Source organism: Panicum hallii, chromosome 2 (genome assembly GCF_002211085.1).
Source record: "Panicum hallii strain FIL2 chromosome 2, PHallii_v3.1, whole genome shotgun sequence".
NCBI classification, from domain to species: Eukaryota; Viridiplantae; Streptophyta; class Magnoliopsida; order Poales; family Poaceae; genus Panicum; species Panicum hallii.
In genome coordinates, this window is record NC_038043.1 from 42,590,763 (window position 1) to 42,609,847 (window position 19,085).

General features: G+C 43.4%; 2 protein-coding genes across 9 annotated transcripts; both read left to right on the top strand.

Moving 5' to 3' along the window:
- Nucleotides 1–874: 874 nt before the first annotated feature.
- Nucleotides 875–8,177, top strand: LOC112879817 (transmembrane protein 185B-like). 8 transcript variants are annotated; one of them, XM_025944224.1, is made up of 16 exons: nt 901–1,207; nt 1,823–1,913; nt 2,001–2,085; nt 2,183–2,267; nt 2,642–2,726; nt 3,525–3,594; nt 3,850–3,895; nt 3,977–4,028; nt 4,365–4,433; nt 4,841–5,046; nt 5,156–5,230; nt 5,956–6,025; nt 6,098–6,178; nt 6,441–6,520; nt 6,633–6,785; nt 6,885–8,177. In XM_025944224.1, the coding sequence occupies exons 1-15, from the start codon at nt 990–992 to the stop codon at nt 6,742–6,744; spliced, it is 1,425 nt and encodes a 474-aa protein (XP_025800009.1). In that variant the 5' UTR covers nt 901–989; the 3' UTR covers nt 6,745–6,785; nt 6,885–8,177. The 8 variants fall into 8 exon arrangements, 6 of the variants coding, with proteins under 6 accessions (XP_025800013.1, XP_025800009.1, XP_025800008.1 ...); XR_003226179.1 differs by having other exon boundaries at nt 902–1,207; nt 6,633–7,928; nt 8,018–8,177; XR_003226180.1 differs by having other exon boundaries at nt 883–1,207; nt 4,841–5,063; nt 6,633–8,177.
- A 7,052-nt stretch (nt 8,178–15,229) lies between these two features.
- Nucleotides 15,230–16,000, top strand: LOC112883436 (transcription factor TB1-like). Its single transcript, XM_025948733.1, has one exon. The coding sequence runs from the start codon at nt 15,230–15,232 to the stop codon at nt 15,998–16,000; it is 771 nt and encodes a 256-aa protein (XP_025804518.1).
- Nucleotides 16,001–19,085: the final 3,085 nt, after the last annotated feature.

Sequence of the window (19,085 nt, forward strand, 5' to 3'; positions counted from 1 at the left end):
TTGAGTTCCCTTTTGGTGTGCATTGTGCAACAGGTGTTCTATCAAAGGAAGAACTGGTGGTCGCGCCGCTAGCAGCAGCCTGCAAACCAAGATACCACATTGGTCTGTACTCTGAAAAACAATTGAAAAAAGAAAAAAACATTGAAGACTGATCTGCATGCTTTACAGCTGCAACAAAATCTGAACTGTCTGATGACCACGACCGGTCCAGCCTGGCTACTTGTTTGACTCTCTAATCGGAAGATCAAGGAACAATCTTTTGCATATTCCGAGAATCCAATATGAAGTTTTGACAAGCAAATCAACAGCGGGATTTGCAGTTTGAGATTTGTATTCTTTATTGGTCTGGCTAGAGGTAGAGGATAATGAAAGCTACTGACCATGACTTGACTGGCGCTGGGATATTCATGTTCCTCGATCCACTCAGCACTGGTGAAAAAAGTTTGCAATTGTCCCTACCCTGCTTTGGCGCTAGGATTCTTTGCAGTTGTGCCAGTGTAGCTCCGCCTGTAACTTGCAAATCTGAGACCCATCAACCTTGGGTTGCTGATACAATGCTTTCGATCTTCAGTTAACTTTTCCCCCACAGCAAAGCCTTTCCAACTTGTTTGGACTTTCTAACGAACGTAAGGACTTGGACACTTGGATATCTAGCACTACGTTTCATCTTTATCCTGAAAAAAAAATGATAAACAGAGCAGGAAGAAAAAGAAACACCAACCTTATCTCGAAACCCACGTTCTTCCAGAGAAAGAATCCATTTCCAGCAGAGAGGGCGAGCGTCCATATTACACGAGAGAAAGCCCAATGGGCCCCCACGTCGCTCTCGCCGCCACCGGATCACACGAACGAGAGCGTCACTTCCACCACGATTTGTTTCACCGCAAGCCGAAACGAGCGGAGGAGGCAGGCGAGGCCACGGCCCACCGTCAGATCACACACACACACACACACACACACACGAACACGCACTCCTCAGACGCGCATTCATGGCACGGGGAGTAACGGGCGATGCCGCGGGAAGCAGCGCCGCCGCCGAGCGTGGGAGCGGCGCGGAGCAGGGGAGCGGGGCCCCCGCGCCGGCTCAGGTTCCGACGTGGCAGCGGGTGCGGAGGGCCGGGCAGGGGGCGGTGGCGCACGCGCTGCTGCTCTGCTTCACCGCGCTCCTCGCGCTCAAGCTCGACGGGGTCGTCTCACTGTCCTGGTGGTAAGCCGTAACCCTGTCCTCCTGTCCAGCCCTCGCTCAATCCGTACCTGATACTATTCAGGCAAGTGGTGCTGTTCGCTGGGTCGCACTGGTTCCCACGGAGAAACGAGATGGGCGCTTGGCTAAAATTTGCTGATTCGTCGTGAAATTGTGTGTCATTTGGGGAGTCTAATTTCGTGTAGCCATGGTGGTTTTGAAACTTAGACGAGGCACAGGAGTTCGATGGTGCGTGCATCCTAATTTAGCGTGCACCTTTTTGGTGATTTGGTACATTTGACGTGCAACTGAGTCACTGATTGAGGGAATTGTGAAATTCCTGCTTTGTTGATAGTTGGAAGTTAGCTCTCGTGTGTTATACCGAGTCGGGGTACGGATACCAGCCAAGAGTTATGCTTTGCAAACTTGGTTTAGGGATTAAGGTGGTGAGATTTTGGGTTATGTTACTTCTGCAGACACGCACTTTGTCTTGCGCATCCAATTTGAAAAACCTGCAGGCATAAATGTTGCAGTGTGTCATAAAGGTGTCAAAAACACTGAAACAGCTGCAGCACACATTTAATGTCAGTTTTTCATGTCTTGGTATTGGAATTCTCAAAATGACTATCAACTCTGCAGGGTGCTTTTCATCCCTCTATGGTTGTTCCATGCTGTTGCTGCTCGATGTCGATTCTCGTTACCTGCTCCATCATCATCTGAAAGTTGTCAAGTGTGTTTTCTACTTTTGCTTTTAAAGTGGATACATTCTTTCTAAAGTTGACTAGCAGCAAGTTAATTAGATCATTCAACTGTACAGCGGGTGCCATGCCATTCCATTGTCGCCACACCTTTGCTAGTTGCTTTTGAGCTGCTTCTCTGTGTTTGCCTGGAAGGCCTCAATGGTGAATCCACTGCTTACTGTGATTTACCATTTGGTTTGTTTGTTTGCCTTCTGCGTTGATTTTCTTTAACCTGTCAGCTCGAATTTTTATTTTTCAGGTCATGGCGAACCATTCATAGATTTAAAGCTTGTCTTCCTTCCACTCTTGACTTTGGAAATCATTACACTGGTTGACAATTTCAGGTGATCACATGAAACTAGTGGAACAATGCAAATTGCTTATATTGATAATGAACAATTACAGTAGTACTTCTTGGCATATACTCATTCTATAGTTCTCCTTTCACATTTTCGACATCAGTAATTCAACCTGTAAACCATCACCTTAATCTATAGGAAATTCTTCAAAATATAATCTTTTCGTAATATAAGGATCATGCTGATAATTGTTGTCTTTTCGTTCATTTTTCACTTGTAAGTGCAAACTTGCTGCTAGGATTGTTTTCATATGTGAGTAATTACCAGAAAATTTGTTATGAATAAAGTATGCAGATTAGTCATGCTTATTTGCACAGATTGTTTACTTTAATTCCTTCCTCTTTTTCTAATCTCATTAGGATGTGTGGTGCTCTAATGCCTGGACATGGAGAAACTATAACTGAAGAAGCAATTTGGGAGAGGCTTCCTGTAAGAATCTTAAGAGTTAAGACTAGATTGCACCTGTGGCCTCTGAACTTTGAGCTTGTGGTTATCTGTTCTCCCATTTTGTTAAATAAAAATGATCAAACCGTTCAGTTCTAAATCCTGACCAAAAGTGCAACTTCATGATAGAAGCTGCTATCTCCAATAAAATTAGATTTTAATTGTTATAGTTATACCAAACAAATTTATGAAATAGTATTTAATAACTGAGATTATTTCCCTTAGACGCATTGGATATGGAGCTCAAATCAACCATTTATTTTATATTAGCATTATCTGAATCGATGTTTTATATTAAGGGACAGTTTCCGGTTGTCCTATTTTGCTTGGCATTGCTGAATCTAGTTAGTTCTTTGAATCTTTACCAGTACTAGTACCACCATGACCATGCTGTCTGGCCCAAAAACTATGTTGAAATGGTTACTCTTTTTAAACATAGCTGTTGGAAGAGACATTCAGATCCAATAAAGTGTTAATGTATATTATGTCAATACAACTACAGATTTTAGCTGAATGCAAGGCTACAGTCTTCTATTACCAAGTATTTTTCTTAAACCACGACCTGTTAGAGGTACCACATTTGCAACATTGTGCCATTTGAGCTGCTGGTATGATTTTTTACAGCATGATTTAACATAAAGTTATTAAACCATGCGTATATTGGATACCAGCAACAGGCTAACAGCTAAGCCTATACATGATGGATGCCATTGCTTGAGACCTTTTAATGTTGATAACTAGATGCCCTATATGCAGACCAAATATGCAACTGTTACTAATAACTTCACCTTTTCATAGTATTTCTGGGTTGCAATTTCCATGGTGTTTCTACTAGCGGCTACTTCACTCATGCTTCTGAAGTTATGTGGTAAGCTATATGAATACTATTGAATTTATGGCTGCTGTTCAGAAGTTCCAGAGTGAATAATATGACTTGGCCTTTTATTTTCGCCTGAATGGCTTATATCTTTTGCTGAACTACTATAGAGAAATCTTATACTTATATATTTATATGCTCTAGTAGAAATACGAACCTTCGATGCATGTTTTGTAGTACTTAACTATAGGTGAGAGCAATAGTACCTTTTGACTTCTTAAGTGATAGTTACACTGTATGCAACAGGTGATGCAGTTACTCTGGGATGGTGGGATTTATTCATTAATTTTTGGTAAATACTTTTTTCTCCATTTCAAATCATGCCTGCAATCATTTTGAACTGTTCGTACTAATTATTTGACATCTTTTACAGGATTTCCCAGTGCTTTGCTTTTCTGGTATGCACAAGATGGTCAAATCCAATGGTCGGTAGACATTCAATCCTTGGTATAACAGTAAATTCACCTTGCAAAGACATACTCCCTCTGTCCCAAAAAAAAGTCATTCTAGGATTCAAAATTTGTCCCAAAAAAAAAGTCATTTTACCCAATTCAGTATGTGCATGTGCCAACAATCAATTAGTGCCAAATATGGCTAATAAGTCGGGGCAAACAAGGTCATCTCACCTTCTTATTAATCTGTCATAGAATTCCTAGGATGACTTTTTTCTTGGGACGGAGGGAGTAGAGTGGATTTGGAACAGCAGGGTTCCATTTTTCTGCAAAAAGGATGCTGACATAGACTAACTGTGTGGTCTGCAGGACATTGGTGGCCCTGTATTGATAATTCCTATAATAGTTTTCCAAGTTCTTCTTTGTATGCGCTTGGAGGTTTGTTCAAATCCATTTTCAGATGCTTTATTTGCTTTAAAAATATAGAGCATCTATTATTCTTTGCTGTCATTTGAACTTTGATAACTTGCACCTAAGTGTTGTATGTCTATACACATACTGTGCATCCTTTTGAGCTGTCATAGTCCTTTTCTTCTGAATATTTCAGCTGCCATTATCTGCTAAAGAAACATTTCGACTCAAATCTCAAAGCTGCCTACCAGTGCTTTGTATACTCTGTACTGCCACTAGATTGTGGTGACGATTTTGTGCTAAATATCGTACTTATTTTCCCCCAAATATGTTTTGTAAAATTTTTTTTGGTACAAGCTTGTTGCACTATCTGTGGATGCCATCTATGAAACTGTTACCCGCCTAGTCTGAGTACCATTTGTCTCTGATTGCAGGGTACTCCATCTAATGCTCATTTTATCCCAATGCGAGCTATTTTTCTGCCCATAGTTTTGCTACAAATGGCTGCTGTATCTTTTGCTGTTTGGAGATTCTTCGACAGGCTTCTTACTAAACTTCAAGATGGAATTATCAGTCAAGGACATATTTCTGTGTCCTTAAGAGTTGATGAGCTGTTTATGATGATACAATATGGTTCAAGGTTTTATATGCTCTCTAGTATTACTCTATTAACCATGTGTTCAAATTGCATACTTACTGCAGGGGTTGTACATGGAATTCTCAGTTTGTTAATCTTTATTTCTGAACAGGCTCCTCCACTGGTGGTCTATTGATGAAGATAGCCAAGAGGAACAGGCTCACTTATGCTATGCAAATAATACTGGGTATCCATGACAGAATTCTGTTTAGTCGTATTTTTATAGAGTATAGACACTAGACATAACTGTGACATATGTGCTTACCTTAAAAAGTCGATGTATGGGCATATTTTGGATCTATGGGTTAGAATCACTGAATTACCCATGCAATTTTTTGTGTATGTGATGCATTGCTGCAAATTAAACATATGAAAAACAGTAGTCTATGGAATCATAAATTTCTATAAAACATTTTTTGTTACGAAATGCTACATGGAGCTCGCGATCAACTTAAACAGAAAATGACATATTGGTATTGTGTTCCACCTTTTTTTTTATTTTGCTTGGAGACTGGGTAGAGGAGGTTGCAGGATAGAGCATCATGGTCTCTTGTGGGAAGGAGATGGATCTTTTTTTTTCCCTAGCAGAGATAAGAAACAAAAAAAGACAAGATCAGTGTTTGTATAAATGTATCATTTAGGCCCATACATAAGTTCAAATCACATGTGGGAGATCCCACCTATGGTTAGATGGCAGAAGATGTAGAAAGACAATTAAAAGGATATTCTAAAACTAATTGCTTGATTGAGTAGAGCTTAATATTGACCCTTTCGAAGTTACGAATCAATTTAAACCCACTGTTTGACACTTCGTTAAGAGGGAGAGAAGGATGGAGTCACTTCATATGCATTTTAAATGCTTTCAGGTAGCTTGATACTTTCAATGACTGATCTCTTGTTCGTTATCCGCAGCTATAGTACCTTTTGCAGTTATCCACCAGAGGTGGTAAAAGAGATGCCAAAGAAAGTTCTTGTCAAAGAGGTTATTTCATTGTACTTGCTTTAATATCTTCCTTGTTCACACGAAGCTAATAAATCATTTGTCGTTTTCCAGGTACAGAGACTTCAACTAGCCTTGGAAGAGCAAACTGAAATGGCAAATCATAGCCAACAGCTGTGTGATAGGCTAAAAAATGTACTACCTGCTATCCCCTTTTCTATCACACCAAAACATTCTTTTCAATTTTAATATATTCACTCATGGATCTCCATCTGCATATCATTATTGGCATTATTTGCCTTTCAGAATGTTCAGTTTATTTAAAAGGCCGTACCTTTGTCATATAGCTTGCAGAAATTGTTCATGTATTGTCACTATAGGGTTAATCCACACTAAATGTGGACTAATTTTTGCTGTTCCCTGAACTAATGCTACCAAAATATTTGCATCAATGCAGGAACGGATCTTGTGCCGAATTTGCTTTGAAAGAGATATCCGCATTGTTCTGCTTCCTTGCCGCCATCATGTTCTCTGCGAGTTAGTTTGAATGTTCATCTTGATATATTGTCACATTCTGGATCTGTTCTTATTATCTATATTACTATAAATATATGAGAATTCTGAAGCTCTCCATTCGTTCCCTTTTCAGGCCTTGCTCTAACAAGTGCCAGTCATGCCCAATTTGCCGATTGACCATTGAGAGCAGGTTATCTGTTTATGATGCAGTGCTGTCGGCCAATCCATTTTGTGATGCAGTTTAGAAGTTCCCATGTTGGCAGCAGTTCTAGGGTACCGACTTCTGGTGTCGGCAAAGATGGCCCACAAGATTCCTAGCCAATCCATTTTGTGATGCAGTTTAGAAGTTCCCATGTTGGCAGCAGTTCTAGGGTACCGACTTCTGGTGTCGGCAAAGATGGCCCACAAGATTCCTAGCAGAGGAAGATAAGTAGTGAAATTCATGGTACGAAGTTTGGAAGAAAGTGAGGATAAGTCTCCTATTGTCAGATTGGAGACAAGAAAAATCAAAAGCCACACTGTACATTCTTCTGCAGTGATATGACACAAAGGAAACAGGGAAGTATATGAGGTCTTCATTTCTTGGATTCTTGCTCACATATAGCATAGCCGTCTTTGATTAGTTCCCCAGAATTTAAAGATGAACAGAGGAACCAAGAAAACATGTGCAAACTGGAACTTCAGGTTGTTATCGGATGGTCTTTGGCATTCAGGGAAGAAGCAAATTTCAATCTGTTCTGCTTTGACGAGTTTATGAAGGATTGAAGGCAAACAATAATGGTGCCATCTTCCCCAATGGAGTTTTGACGTGCAAAAAGCTTACATCCATATGTACAGATGCGACAATAATGTCTCTGTCAATTTTATCTCCAAGGTATAAGAGCATTGAGCTTTCTCCTGGTCATGTCAAATAATGAGAGCGTGAGCATCTATTGTATGCGCTTGTCGACCTCATGCGACTTTCCCCACCATACCAGAACATCACTTTTGCAGTACGAGAATTGGCTCTCAAGTCAACAATTGTGTCCAGCCACAACCTCACACCTCTTTTGTCATATTGCTATGATTTCGCATGTCTTGTGGCCTTCGATGCTCCGGTACCCTTTGGAGATCCCTGCCTGGCATCATAAGGACATCCAAGATTGTGTGCTGGTGCCGATATTTGCCAGGAAGTTGCTAGGTGCATGCTCCGCATGATATGCAAGGATTGGTCATTCCATTTTTGTCATCCTTATCCCTGATGCCTTCATGTGTAGGTCACCTTTGTTGCTGTAGTGCTGCTTTTGCTACCTCTGTGTGATGATATGTGTCCAGAATGTGATGGACAGATGGTGGCAGTGCTGATAAGCACGTTTTCTTGGTTACACACATCCGATGAATCAAGGGTTTCTCAACTATTTTTGAAGAAGTCAGGAAGCAGTCTTTGCTGGTAAACTTACAACCGGTTATTTTCAAGGCTTTCTTTTTTATTTTGCATCTGTTTAGGATGTGGGTATCTGAGCTGACTATCCAAACTAGGTTGTTCACAGCTGACTCTGCGTTGCCGGTTGAGAGAGAATGTTTTTGCGCGATAATAATGTAATGTTATTGTTCGGTCTTCGGATTTCGAGATGAAATAAATAGAGAAACAAAAACAGCCAGCCCTTTTATTTTCAGGGCTGATGCATGTGATCCATTAGTTTCTTTGTTGCCATCATGTCTCCATACCAGGCGAGCTAGCTGATCATGCCATTCTTTCAGCAGGTCAAGTCTTGTTCAGTGCGTGCATGCCCAGGCACATTGCGTCGCCGCGCCGCGGTCGCTGTTGCCTCTTTTGCCCACACAGCGCGCGGCGCGCGGCATGCAGATCGATGTGGATCAGCTTGGACACACTTCACTGCCGCGCGTGGCAATTTGATGGCCATGCATCGTGACCGAGCACGGCGGTCTTTGTGCCTTTGTCAGATGGGACGCGCCGGCGGCAGGTGCAGAGGGGAGGATCCAGGCGAGATCGTGCGCGCCGCAGCGCGTTTCGCTTCGGCGTCGCGCGAGGAATGGTCAAGAGCTAGCTAGGGTCATGCAGCAGGTGCGTCGCATGTAGTTTGGCCTTTGGGGCTTCCACTACGACAAGGCATGTGCCGAGCGGCCACGGCCGGGAGGTGATCGAAAGGAGGGTGGTGATGTCTTCTCAGAAATTGCTTTGTCCGGAGACCTATACGCAGCAGACCACAGTGCTGTCGTGGTCCATGTCTAGGAGCGGCGGCTTGTCTGGATAGATATAGGGAGTGGCGAGCGAGATCCAGCCATTTTTTTGGAGTGGCGGAATGATTGTTGCTGGACTCGCCATCCCCAGGGTTTCGGGTCTACTACTTCCTACCTAGTGGCCAAGTCTATCTAGTGCGGTCTTTGTTAATCATCGGAGGAAAACTAAGGGTGATGCTATATATCATCATCTTTCCAGGGGATCGACCAACCGCATCCGATCCGTTCCATGGCCATCAGGCGGTCCACGATATATGCGTTACTCTTCTTCGTCTTCCCCACCACAGCCATGAACCTTGCGCTAGCTCCAGGCAGCACTCAGGTAGAGCACCAGGCGTCGGGCATTGATGACCTCCCATTTGCTGCCTGGACCAGGCAGGCAGGCAGCTTGGCCATCAAGGTCACAAGCAATGAAGCAAACAGGCCCAGAGTGTTTTGCATTGCCGCCTCCGTCACGCGTGCTACTCCCTCCGATCCTAATGCAAGGGCCCCTCCAAAGCCCCAGGCTCCTTCCCTGATGGCCTGATCGAATCCAGAGAAACCCTAACCATCTAACCTAGCTTCACTGCAGCTACCTTCTTCAACTCATATATTCTTGTAGGTAGAGCTAGCTGCTACCACAACGGGTGGAATTAAAGGGGCGAGCGAGATCGACGAGACGGAACACGCACCGTGCACGTACGGCATGCATGTACGTGCATGCACCGGCCGCCGGCCGGTCCGATCATCGACGGATCGGATGCATGGACGCGGCGTCGTCGTGTGCCCGGCAGGCGTGCCAAGCGTTCCCTCCCAGCTCTGCAGCCGCCTTGACCATCTACAAAACGTATGTACGTACCCGATCGATGCGTGGTCGTCGTCGCACGCCAAACGAGCACGTACGCTAGAGCTAGCTAGGAGCCACGTACGCCACTGCGGAGCTATGTATATGTAGGCTGCGTGCGTATAATTCGTGCACGAGAGGTAGGTGGTAGACTGGTAGCCGCGCGCCTCTTTCTATCGTTTCCACGGCGGCCGGCGCACTGTACTGTTTTCCCCACGTCTAGTCTCGGCACTGGTTTTCAGCACGGAGACGGAAACCAACAATGGCGGCATGCAGAAATGGAAAGGGCAAGTGCGAGAAGCAACCGGATGATCAAAGATGATGTAGGCTAGCTGCTACCTGACCTGATCTTATCATGTCGTCCCTTGTTGCTTTTTCACCATCCATAATCCGTGCATCATTATCATCGGTACGGTGCAAGACGGCATGTGCGTGTATGTACAAAGTACTCGTCCTTGCTTACGAGCTCTTTCCATTCTTTGTTTAGGATACGCAAATTAGTTCATTTTAAAGTAATAAATAGTTTGTGAACGGACCTAGTATTACGTGTACAGTGGAGAGAGATCATCGTCTCTCTATGGACTGAGGAGCGAGCTGTGCTTTTCTGGGGTTGGAGCCTGGAACATTTAAAGTGCAAGCAAGCATACACATGCACGGGATGGCATGCATGGAGCAGCACACAAGTACTGCTACATACTCCAATTCATGAACATGAGAGAGAGAGAGAGACGACAGGCCAGGGAAAAATTAAACAAACATACATATTCAAAGGCTGGGGAACGTAGCAGGGAGTTGTAAGCCGCATGCGCAGAGACGAACACGGGTGAGATTCTCCGGGGGCGGCCCCGGCCGTCAAATGACTCAGGGTACGGGCCATGTCGAGATCTGACCAGGATCGCCAGGGTACGCACGCTCTCGCTCCTCCGCTGCAGGGCATGCATGCAGGTGCAGCCGGCCTGCTAGGGCTCGATCGATCGAGATCATCAGTGTGTGCGCGCGCGTGGCCCCTACATCGCAGCAGCGTGCTGGACCGGCGGCGGCGGCGGCCTCGCCGGCCGGCCGGCCTCGCTCCCTGCGCGCACCTTCCTGCAATATCCTGACGCCGCGTCGTTGCTTTCAAGCAGTTCACTCACTTTATTTATCAATAAGCTGACTGGACAATCGTAATCTGCCTTATACTTAGCTTTGTTTGATCTGCCTATGCTGTCCTGCTTTTTTTTGTTCTGTTTGATCTTGCATTTTTTTAATAGCGAAGCAAGGAGTCGATCTTGCACCACCAACATAGTCACTTTTAAGAAACTGTAAACAATACCCTAGCTAGAATGGTCCAAGATTGACGGAAACGTGCGTGTAGGGCGCATGCACTGCTCTCTCCGACCTAAACGCATTCAACCGGCCGGACCCGATAGCTACGAGAACTACCTGCAAGATGCATGTAGCGCGTCGCTGAAAGAAATTAAGAGATGTCACGTGCTTGTGCTCACATATTAGCAAGTACAAAACCTGAACATGAGTAGTACTAGATATCATCAATATAGCTCAATCATCATCTTTTTGTTTTGTTTTGTTCTTTTGGAAAAGTTCATCTGATCGCCTAATTCTAAGTGTGTGTGAATGTGTATTGGACTTTACGAACAGATAAAGAGAGAAACAAAGATGCATTGGACTTCACATTTCCATTACTTTGTTCCAAATGTTTCCTATAGAAAGTTTTTGAAGATTTAATTTCTTTTCTTCAATTATTATGAAAAATCTTCGATCAAAGATGCTATAAATAATATTTTTCAAATAATATTTCTTCAATTTATAGGTATTTACGTCATCATTATCATCAACAACAACAACATATGAATGATTTCGAAACTTATTAGGGTTCACATAATTAGAGACAAGGATCAGCCGCCAACACTTTTCAGTGTGTAATTGGTTTATCAGGATCTATAATTAATATATATGATAAGAGAGCTAGGCTTACCTTAATTGGTTGTGGTAGATATGTCCATGTGGATTTTAGAATCAAACTACAAGTCTGCTCACATTTTAGGCTTATTCTTACCATGGTAGAAGATCGATGTGCCATGTTGCAATGAGGTGTCACTCGTGACTTCGCCAATCTCATGACTAACTAGCTCATTCTTCCTTAGGCATTAATAGGGATAGAGTGTGTGCACGTGCAATCATGTATGGGTCAGTGTGCATGCATATATGTGAGCATCTGCTTTTATAAGATGAGATTATGTATAACAAAATTGGAAATTGAGATGAGAAAATAAGGTCGCTATTCCTTTTAAGGTCAAAAAAACAAGTGAAAAGCATGGTGCTCGCTACTTCTACTTTTCATGCATACTAGCTCATCCGACTTCCTAAACGTAGAGTATACATATCATGGCACATTTTTTTTATTTTTTTCTATTGAATAATCTGAATTAGGGTCCACATGGTTAAGCATGGTATGGTTTTCTTTTTGAAACTTAAAAGATTTTTTTATTTTTTCTTTGAGGACTTCTTATATAGTTGCTTTTAATATATTGGATATATAACATAGAAAAATGGTACTATTACTGAGATGTATTAAAAGTCTAACAAAAATTGACAATTCATTACACTTTGAGATACTCTACCATTATACTACAAGCATATGCCTCTAACTTATATTGTTTATAAAGAACTGCTCACTATGTATATTTTATGGATATGACATATTTAATTACATAATATTCTATATATAATTTTTATGCTCTGAAAGAAGTTTTGTTCCATAGTCATGGAGGAGCGAGGATAAAAAATTTGTTTGATTAGGACAACCCTTCCTCAATTTTTGCCCGACTAGATCACTGCCTACATCGTACTTAACCTCCAATGCATTTAATTGGAGTCCTGGATACCACACTTAAAAAGAGCTATGTATCTATCTTTATTTAGATGAAATATGCAAGATAGGGGTTGCTCTCTCTTCATAAATCTTAAAATCTACAAATTTGCCACCAATTTTGAACTTTTGCTGCAAGCTTGCTACTAGACAATTACTATAGTGCCAAAGATACCATCATTAAAATGATAATGTTACAAATGCCCCAAATTCCTATCATGTTTGGTGGTTGGAAACACTCGTAGAGTGAATGAAGTGTAAGACCCAAAGCAGCTTCTATGTCCTTGATTTCTTTTGACAAAATGGTGTCAAGAAATAATATTATATTAATTAGAAACCTTCCCCCGATCATTTTAAAGGAACACTATCACGAAGTTAGGAGATTTCTTCCTTCTCGAACACCTCTAAGCTACACCTACAATTATTTATCTTCAGCAAGATCCGGCCTAGTCTCCTTCATCCCTAGTGAGACCCATTCCATCTTGTCCATCCCTGGTGGACTCTAGCATCTGAGTTATAGGTTTTGTAGATTTTATGCTAGGGGTTTAGGATTTTGGGGTTCAGATTAGGATTTAGAGGAAGGAGGAGGGAGAAAGTTTGACCCAATAGTGGAGAAGATTGGTGGGAGAGGCAGCAGGGCTCCTCCAGCCAGGGTAGTAGAGGATGTTGGGTAGCTAGGGATAAATCTACAAAGAAAAAGTCACTCCGATGAATTAGTGTGAGCTGGGAGAGTTGAGGTGAATCTAGCAGCCGGAGGCACTAGAGGTGGGTGAAGGAGGGAAGGCTGGTGTGATAGTGTATCTTTGTAGCTATGAGTAATTGAGAGGGAAAGGAAGAAGATGTGTTGGTCATTGAGTAGAAATAAATCCAATAGGTTAAGAAATTTGAAGGTGAGAAAGAGGGAAAGTACCAAAGTGTGGTCTAGAATTATCTTAGCCTCTATGAGCTTTTCGTTTGTTGGATGATGCCATTACTCATCAAAATTGTGGCGCGGCATGGTCAGAGCTGGGGCACATTGACTTTCGGTAGCGACCAAACAAGCCTATAGATCAAGATCTATTGGAGAATTTTCTAAATCCCTCAGTCCCTTCCTCCTTGAGTCATCGTTCCGCTCTTTCATTTCAGGTGTTCATTCTTCTATCACCTTTTAGCCTCACACCAAATAAAACCTTGAGATAGTAGAAACTCTCATAGATCGCAAATAAGTAGTGGTTATTGGAGCTACCCAATCCAATTTTATTGGGGATGGTAGTTTCCCAATAATCCATTCTTTTCTATTTGTCGATTCTAGTCTTCTAGTTGGTTTGGGATCTTAAGAGGTGGTTGCTTCGGTCATAGGATTGCTATTGTTCAATTAGGAAAATGGACGAGAAGAGAGATGACAATGGCACCTAGCAATGCCGCCATGTCCGGAGGTAGGAGATCCTTGGAGCTTTGCCGTAGGGTGCTTCTAAGCACTATTCTCATATCCGAGGGCATAAGGGAGAGGGGGGAGGAGTAGGATGAGGTTTCCAGTTTGCTTGGCCCTTGTGTGAGGTGGTGGTCAAAATAGAATTGATCGTGAAGCATAGGTTTTTAGCGCTAAGACTCGCAAAGCAGCGTATTAGAATAGCAAGGAATAGAGTGGTCGGTTAGGACAACTAAGGCGGGACAATAGGTGGCGGTGCCTTGGACCGTGGCCTGCCTACTCGCCCGATGACTGTTTGAGCCATGGTAACCAAGGCTGAAAGGGTCCACGGCTTTCAAAATGCATCGAGGAGGGGCGGGCGGCGGCCACACAGGCAACAATCAGGTAATTAATGATAGTCTCAACGTATTGGTGAACGAAGGATTATAGTCTATGGTGTTGCAGTGTCCAACGATGATAGCTAGTCCAATTAATAAAATATATTTTAAGAGAGTTAGGGTGGATTATTGGTGATCACCAATAATTATTGGACCCAGATTTTTATTAAGGATCTATGGAGCACTTTTCAGTATTTTAGGAGTAGAAGTTGGTGTAGAGAAGTTGAGTGGATATGTACGTTATAAGTCATATCCCTAGGTACCGCACGGCGCCGCAGAGATCACCCAGCTAGCTATATATGTTTTTCACCGTGCCTTGGTGCCTGCTTGACCACGTGTCCCTACAGTGCACCCCTGTAGCTATCTGCATCGATCGAGCCCAATAATGCCTTCATCATTCCCTTCCTAACTCCTCCATACCGCGCACACCAACGCCACGCAGCTACCTCTAGGGCTCTCTCCTAGTATTACTTGCTAGCCTAAAGCCTCTGCAGTGAAGCAACAGTAGCAGGTCGTCAGCGACGCCATTGCTCTGAATGCTGTATGGCTCATGCGCTCTCTCTCGCCCCCCCCCCCCCCCCCCCCCCCTCCTCTCCCCTGCAGAGTTACTGCCATAAACAAACAAACCAACATACACAGCAGACACACAAAATATGTCCTAGCAACACAACACCTAAAAGCTTCGCTCACTCACATCTCTTTCTGCTTCCTGTGCACACACACCGGCCGGCCCCTTTCGCCATCACTAACTTTTTCCCCTTCTTCCTCGATCTTGCCTTTCCTTCCCCTTTTAAGCTTTGATGCACATACCACACCAATGGAAATGGGCACACTCTAGCTCTTGATCTGAAGATCTGTTCATTTCCAGCGTAGTTTCACATGTGAGAGCGAGGAACCGATCGAGATCAAGCGAAGAAGAAGATCAAGAAGTAGTAGCAGCAGTTACAGCAGCGCTAGAACTAGCTAGATCTCGTCTCTCACTAGCTAGGAAGCTTGTACAAGCAGGGCGCAGATGTTACCTTACCCTAACCCTCACCATTTCGGCGTCTCCCAAGAACCGCCACACCCAAACCCTACCGGCTTCCCCATGCTGCCGCTGGCCGCGCATCTGGATCAGCACTACGCCGACCATCACTTCTTCCCCGGCCACGGCCAGTTCAACTCCGAGACGCTGGAGGCGGTGCTGAGGCCGCCGCGCGCTGCTCCAGAGAGCGGGCCCGTCGTGACGGCGCCGCAGGGTGGAAAAAACGGCGCGGCCGCCGCCGGCCAAGGCCACGCCAGGGCGCGGAAGCGGCCGTTCCGGACGGACAGGCACAGCAAGATCCGGACGGCGCAGGGCGTGCGCGACCGCCGGATGCGGCTGTCCCTCGACGTCGCGCGCGACTTCTTCGCGCTGCAGGACCGGCTCGGCTTCGACAAGGCCAGCAAGACGGTGGACTGGCTGCTCACCCAGTCCAAGCCGGCCATCGATCGCCTCACCGAGCCCTCTCAGCGATGTGCCGGCGGCAGTGACGCGTCACTGTCGTCCCCGACGTCAGGGGCGCCTAACGGATCAGGTAATAAGAGGGGAGGGCTTGTGGAGAAGGCGGGGACCAGGAATGGCAGATCGGCGTTCATGGAGCACGGCTGCGAGCTGGACCGCCTGGTGTCCGCCGCGCCGGCGCTTGGTGAGTACTACTACGCCGGCCTCAGCGAAATGATGAGCAACAACGGAGGAGAAGGCGACGACGACGGTGAGTACGAGGAAGACGGTGATGATTTCCTGGACGGTATGCAATACTAGCAGCAGCTTGCATAGTTTCTACGTACTGCTAGTAGCTGCTGGCAGCTTATTTAGGTCTTGATCCGGCAAGCACTACACTATTGTTAGTTAGCAGTAATGCATATGTGTACTCCTTTAAGCTAGTACTAATTATGTCAGATGTTACTCTCTTGTGCTTTAACGTCACTAGCTTAATAAGCTATATTTGTGATCCGGCTTTCATCCAGGTTTTGATTTGGACACATTCTTGAAGGCTTTTTTTTATGAAGGTCAAATACACTAGTGTCTAGTAGCTATAGGAACAAGGTTGCTTGTCTGATTGAATAATCTCATCTCATGAGTTGTGACAGTGCATATAAAGTTTGTTGGCTCATAGACACATCAGAAAGATGCTATCATCGGTCAAACATAGACGAGTATTAGGAAATTTTATGCAAATTATTTTTTAAAAAAATGGATTGCTTTGTTCTTTTGTGTGTCAACTGAAGTTTTCCTAATTTTGGTTGTGCAAAGAGTAATGATAATGCATCGTATCCTTTTTATGTTACAGGATAATAGCCCACATATATTAGTGACAGCACCGACTATACCCATGCTCATCTCATGTATCTTTACAGCTGCAAGGTGCTCTTTTTGCAATTTCGATGGTAGGTTGAAACAGCATCTAGAACGACATGGCCATGAATTTGAAATTAAATCACGAAATAGTTCGATGATAAGGAAAATAAGTCACAATTTTTTTAGTGATTCTAATTCAGAAAATTATGTATTGTTTCTTCTGTTTCTAGTTCTTATTGGGCTTTAGTTTCTTTGGTTGACATGAGTCACATAACAAATCTTAGGTCAAAAGGTAATGAGGAGTACTTGAAACTCAAGCAAGAGATACTATGGCACCAAAGAGAAATGCTTGTACAAATGTTGATAAGGGCCTAAATAAAAATAGAAATAGAACTGTAGCCAGTGAATTACTTGTCCAATTTGACTACTACTAGGAATCAATATTTCATACACAAAACAGAATTTCACCAAAAGTACAGGTTGTCAATGATGTGAATAATTGGTTTCATTTTTCATAATATATGTTTCGTAGGAACACCACCTATACATTCAAAATACTACCTATTCTTGAAAAGTGGAACAACAAAAATCTAAAACTTTTGTTATTATTTTTTTTCATATTTATTTTGGGCCAAAATTTTAGTTTGAGGTTGTGTCAAGGTTCAAAGGCCCTGAAAAATAGCTAGTTCACTTCTATTTGGCATACAAGATAGCTTTCATACCGCACTATGCACTTCGTAAAAAGTTTAAGTAATTAAATATTTAAAGAAATTTATATTATCAAATCTGGATACATGCTAATATAATTTGACCTTTTGACCATTACAACTTAATGGCATGGATGTGTAACTAGTTGGATAGAAATAAAGGGGAAAAGTCATTAGCTTTTATTAGCTTTCACATTGATTATCACAGATAACTGAATTCTTAAAATATTCTATATATGTACATATAAATATTGCAGCAGGTTTGTAAATTATGAATATATTAAATAGGAATTAGTTGTTCAGCTGGATTTTGGAGACAGTCCCAAAATGTCCAAAACAAATAATGGTAAATATTCTCATACAGAATGGTTCAATCGATCTGATCTATTTTCCAAGTATGAGGTAAAATGGTTGTGCTTTTATCTTAACAGCTTATCTAGTTGCTGGATCTGCAAGTTGCAAATGATCAAAGTCGCACAAATGAATCAATAAGATCTGCATGACGAAGCTCAATTAACTACCAAGCATATACCCCCAACCAAAAATGAAGTAATTATTTACGCATTATTCTGGCCTCTTGAAAACAAATCTTTGAGTTTTTGTACTAGCTTATTCTTTCGTTCATAACCATGCAAGTAGCTAAGTTAGATAAAAGAACCCTTTTAAATAGGAGCTATATTCATGGATGATTATCCCAATCGTTATTTGCTTTTGCCTTTGTTATGTTTGTCCCAGTTGTAATTCAAGTTATATATTGCCATTATTAACTACTATACTTCTACCACCACTTCATACATATTTTTGAAGGTATACATATGATGCTTCATGCACCTTGTTTATAACTCATCATGTTCTAGAAGAAGGGGATGGATATGCATGTAATGCTTTTCTCTACCATTAATTCATGTGAAACAGAGACGATGTCCTTTTATGAACTTTGATGGGACTCAACTTCTAGGTTCCGTTCTACTACCTGACTGCTTGAGAGCAGCATGTGTGCAAGAACCTTCTAGCTTGAAGCAAAATCAACACCTCCTGCAGCTGATCGAGCAGGGGCAAAGAGCATGTAGTCTTGGCATGGGTCGGCTGGTCCAGATATTATTACCCCTAACCTAATTTGCACAATGCATCTCGATCATGAGTTCATGGTCATTCAGAGTGCCGCCATATATAAGATGGTTGGAAAGATCTGAATTTTCCACACAGCATGTGTTACTCCACTAGGCAGTATATAATTAATGGCTGTGGCATCGAGAGCATCGCCTAGCTTAATAGTTTACCTGAAGGGCAGGCAACATGACAGTCCTCCAGTCATGCATCTGCTTGTGCACAAGCTACACGTCATGTAGCACACACCGAGAATTGATGTGTGCGCACTCACTGCACTGCACTACACGCACGTCAGGCAGCGGCCAACGGTGACACTCCTACTACCAGCTATGCTCTCCGTAGCTGTTTGCGTAGCCCTGTTACCGCGACAAGAAGAGATTTTCAATACGAGTAGGGGTTGTAGCGGCTAGCAGCTCTAGCTAGGGTTGATCTACTAGGCACAGATGGCTCGACGGCTGCTGCGATCTTGATTTGATCTCGGTTTGCGGCCGGCCAACGTACTGTTGCAGTGGTGGTGCTCGATCTTGCCGTGGCGCACGCACGCATACAGCTCAGCTCGCCATCTCGGGAAACTGCTTTTGCCCATCACCACCACCGCGACTCGCAGCCCCCCCGCGAGGCCGCGAGGGAGAGAGAAGCTAGCTAGCTAGCTGCCAGCAGTTTGATTCTCATTCATGGCGAGGAGGGGGCAGCAGATAGCAGGCCGGGTCCGCCGTGAAGCGCGTGGCTCT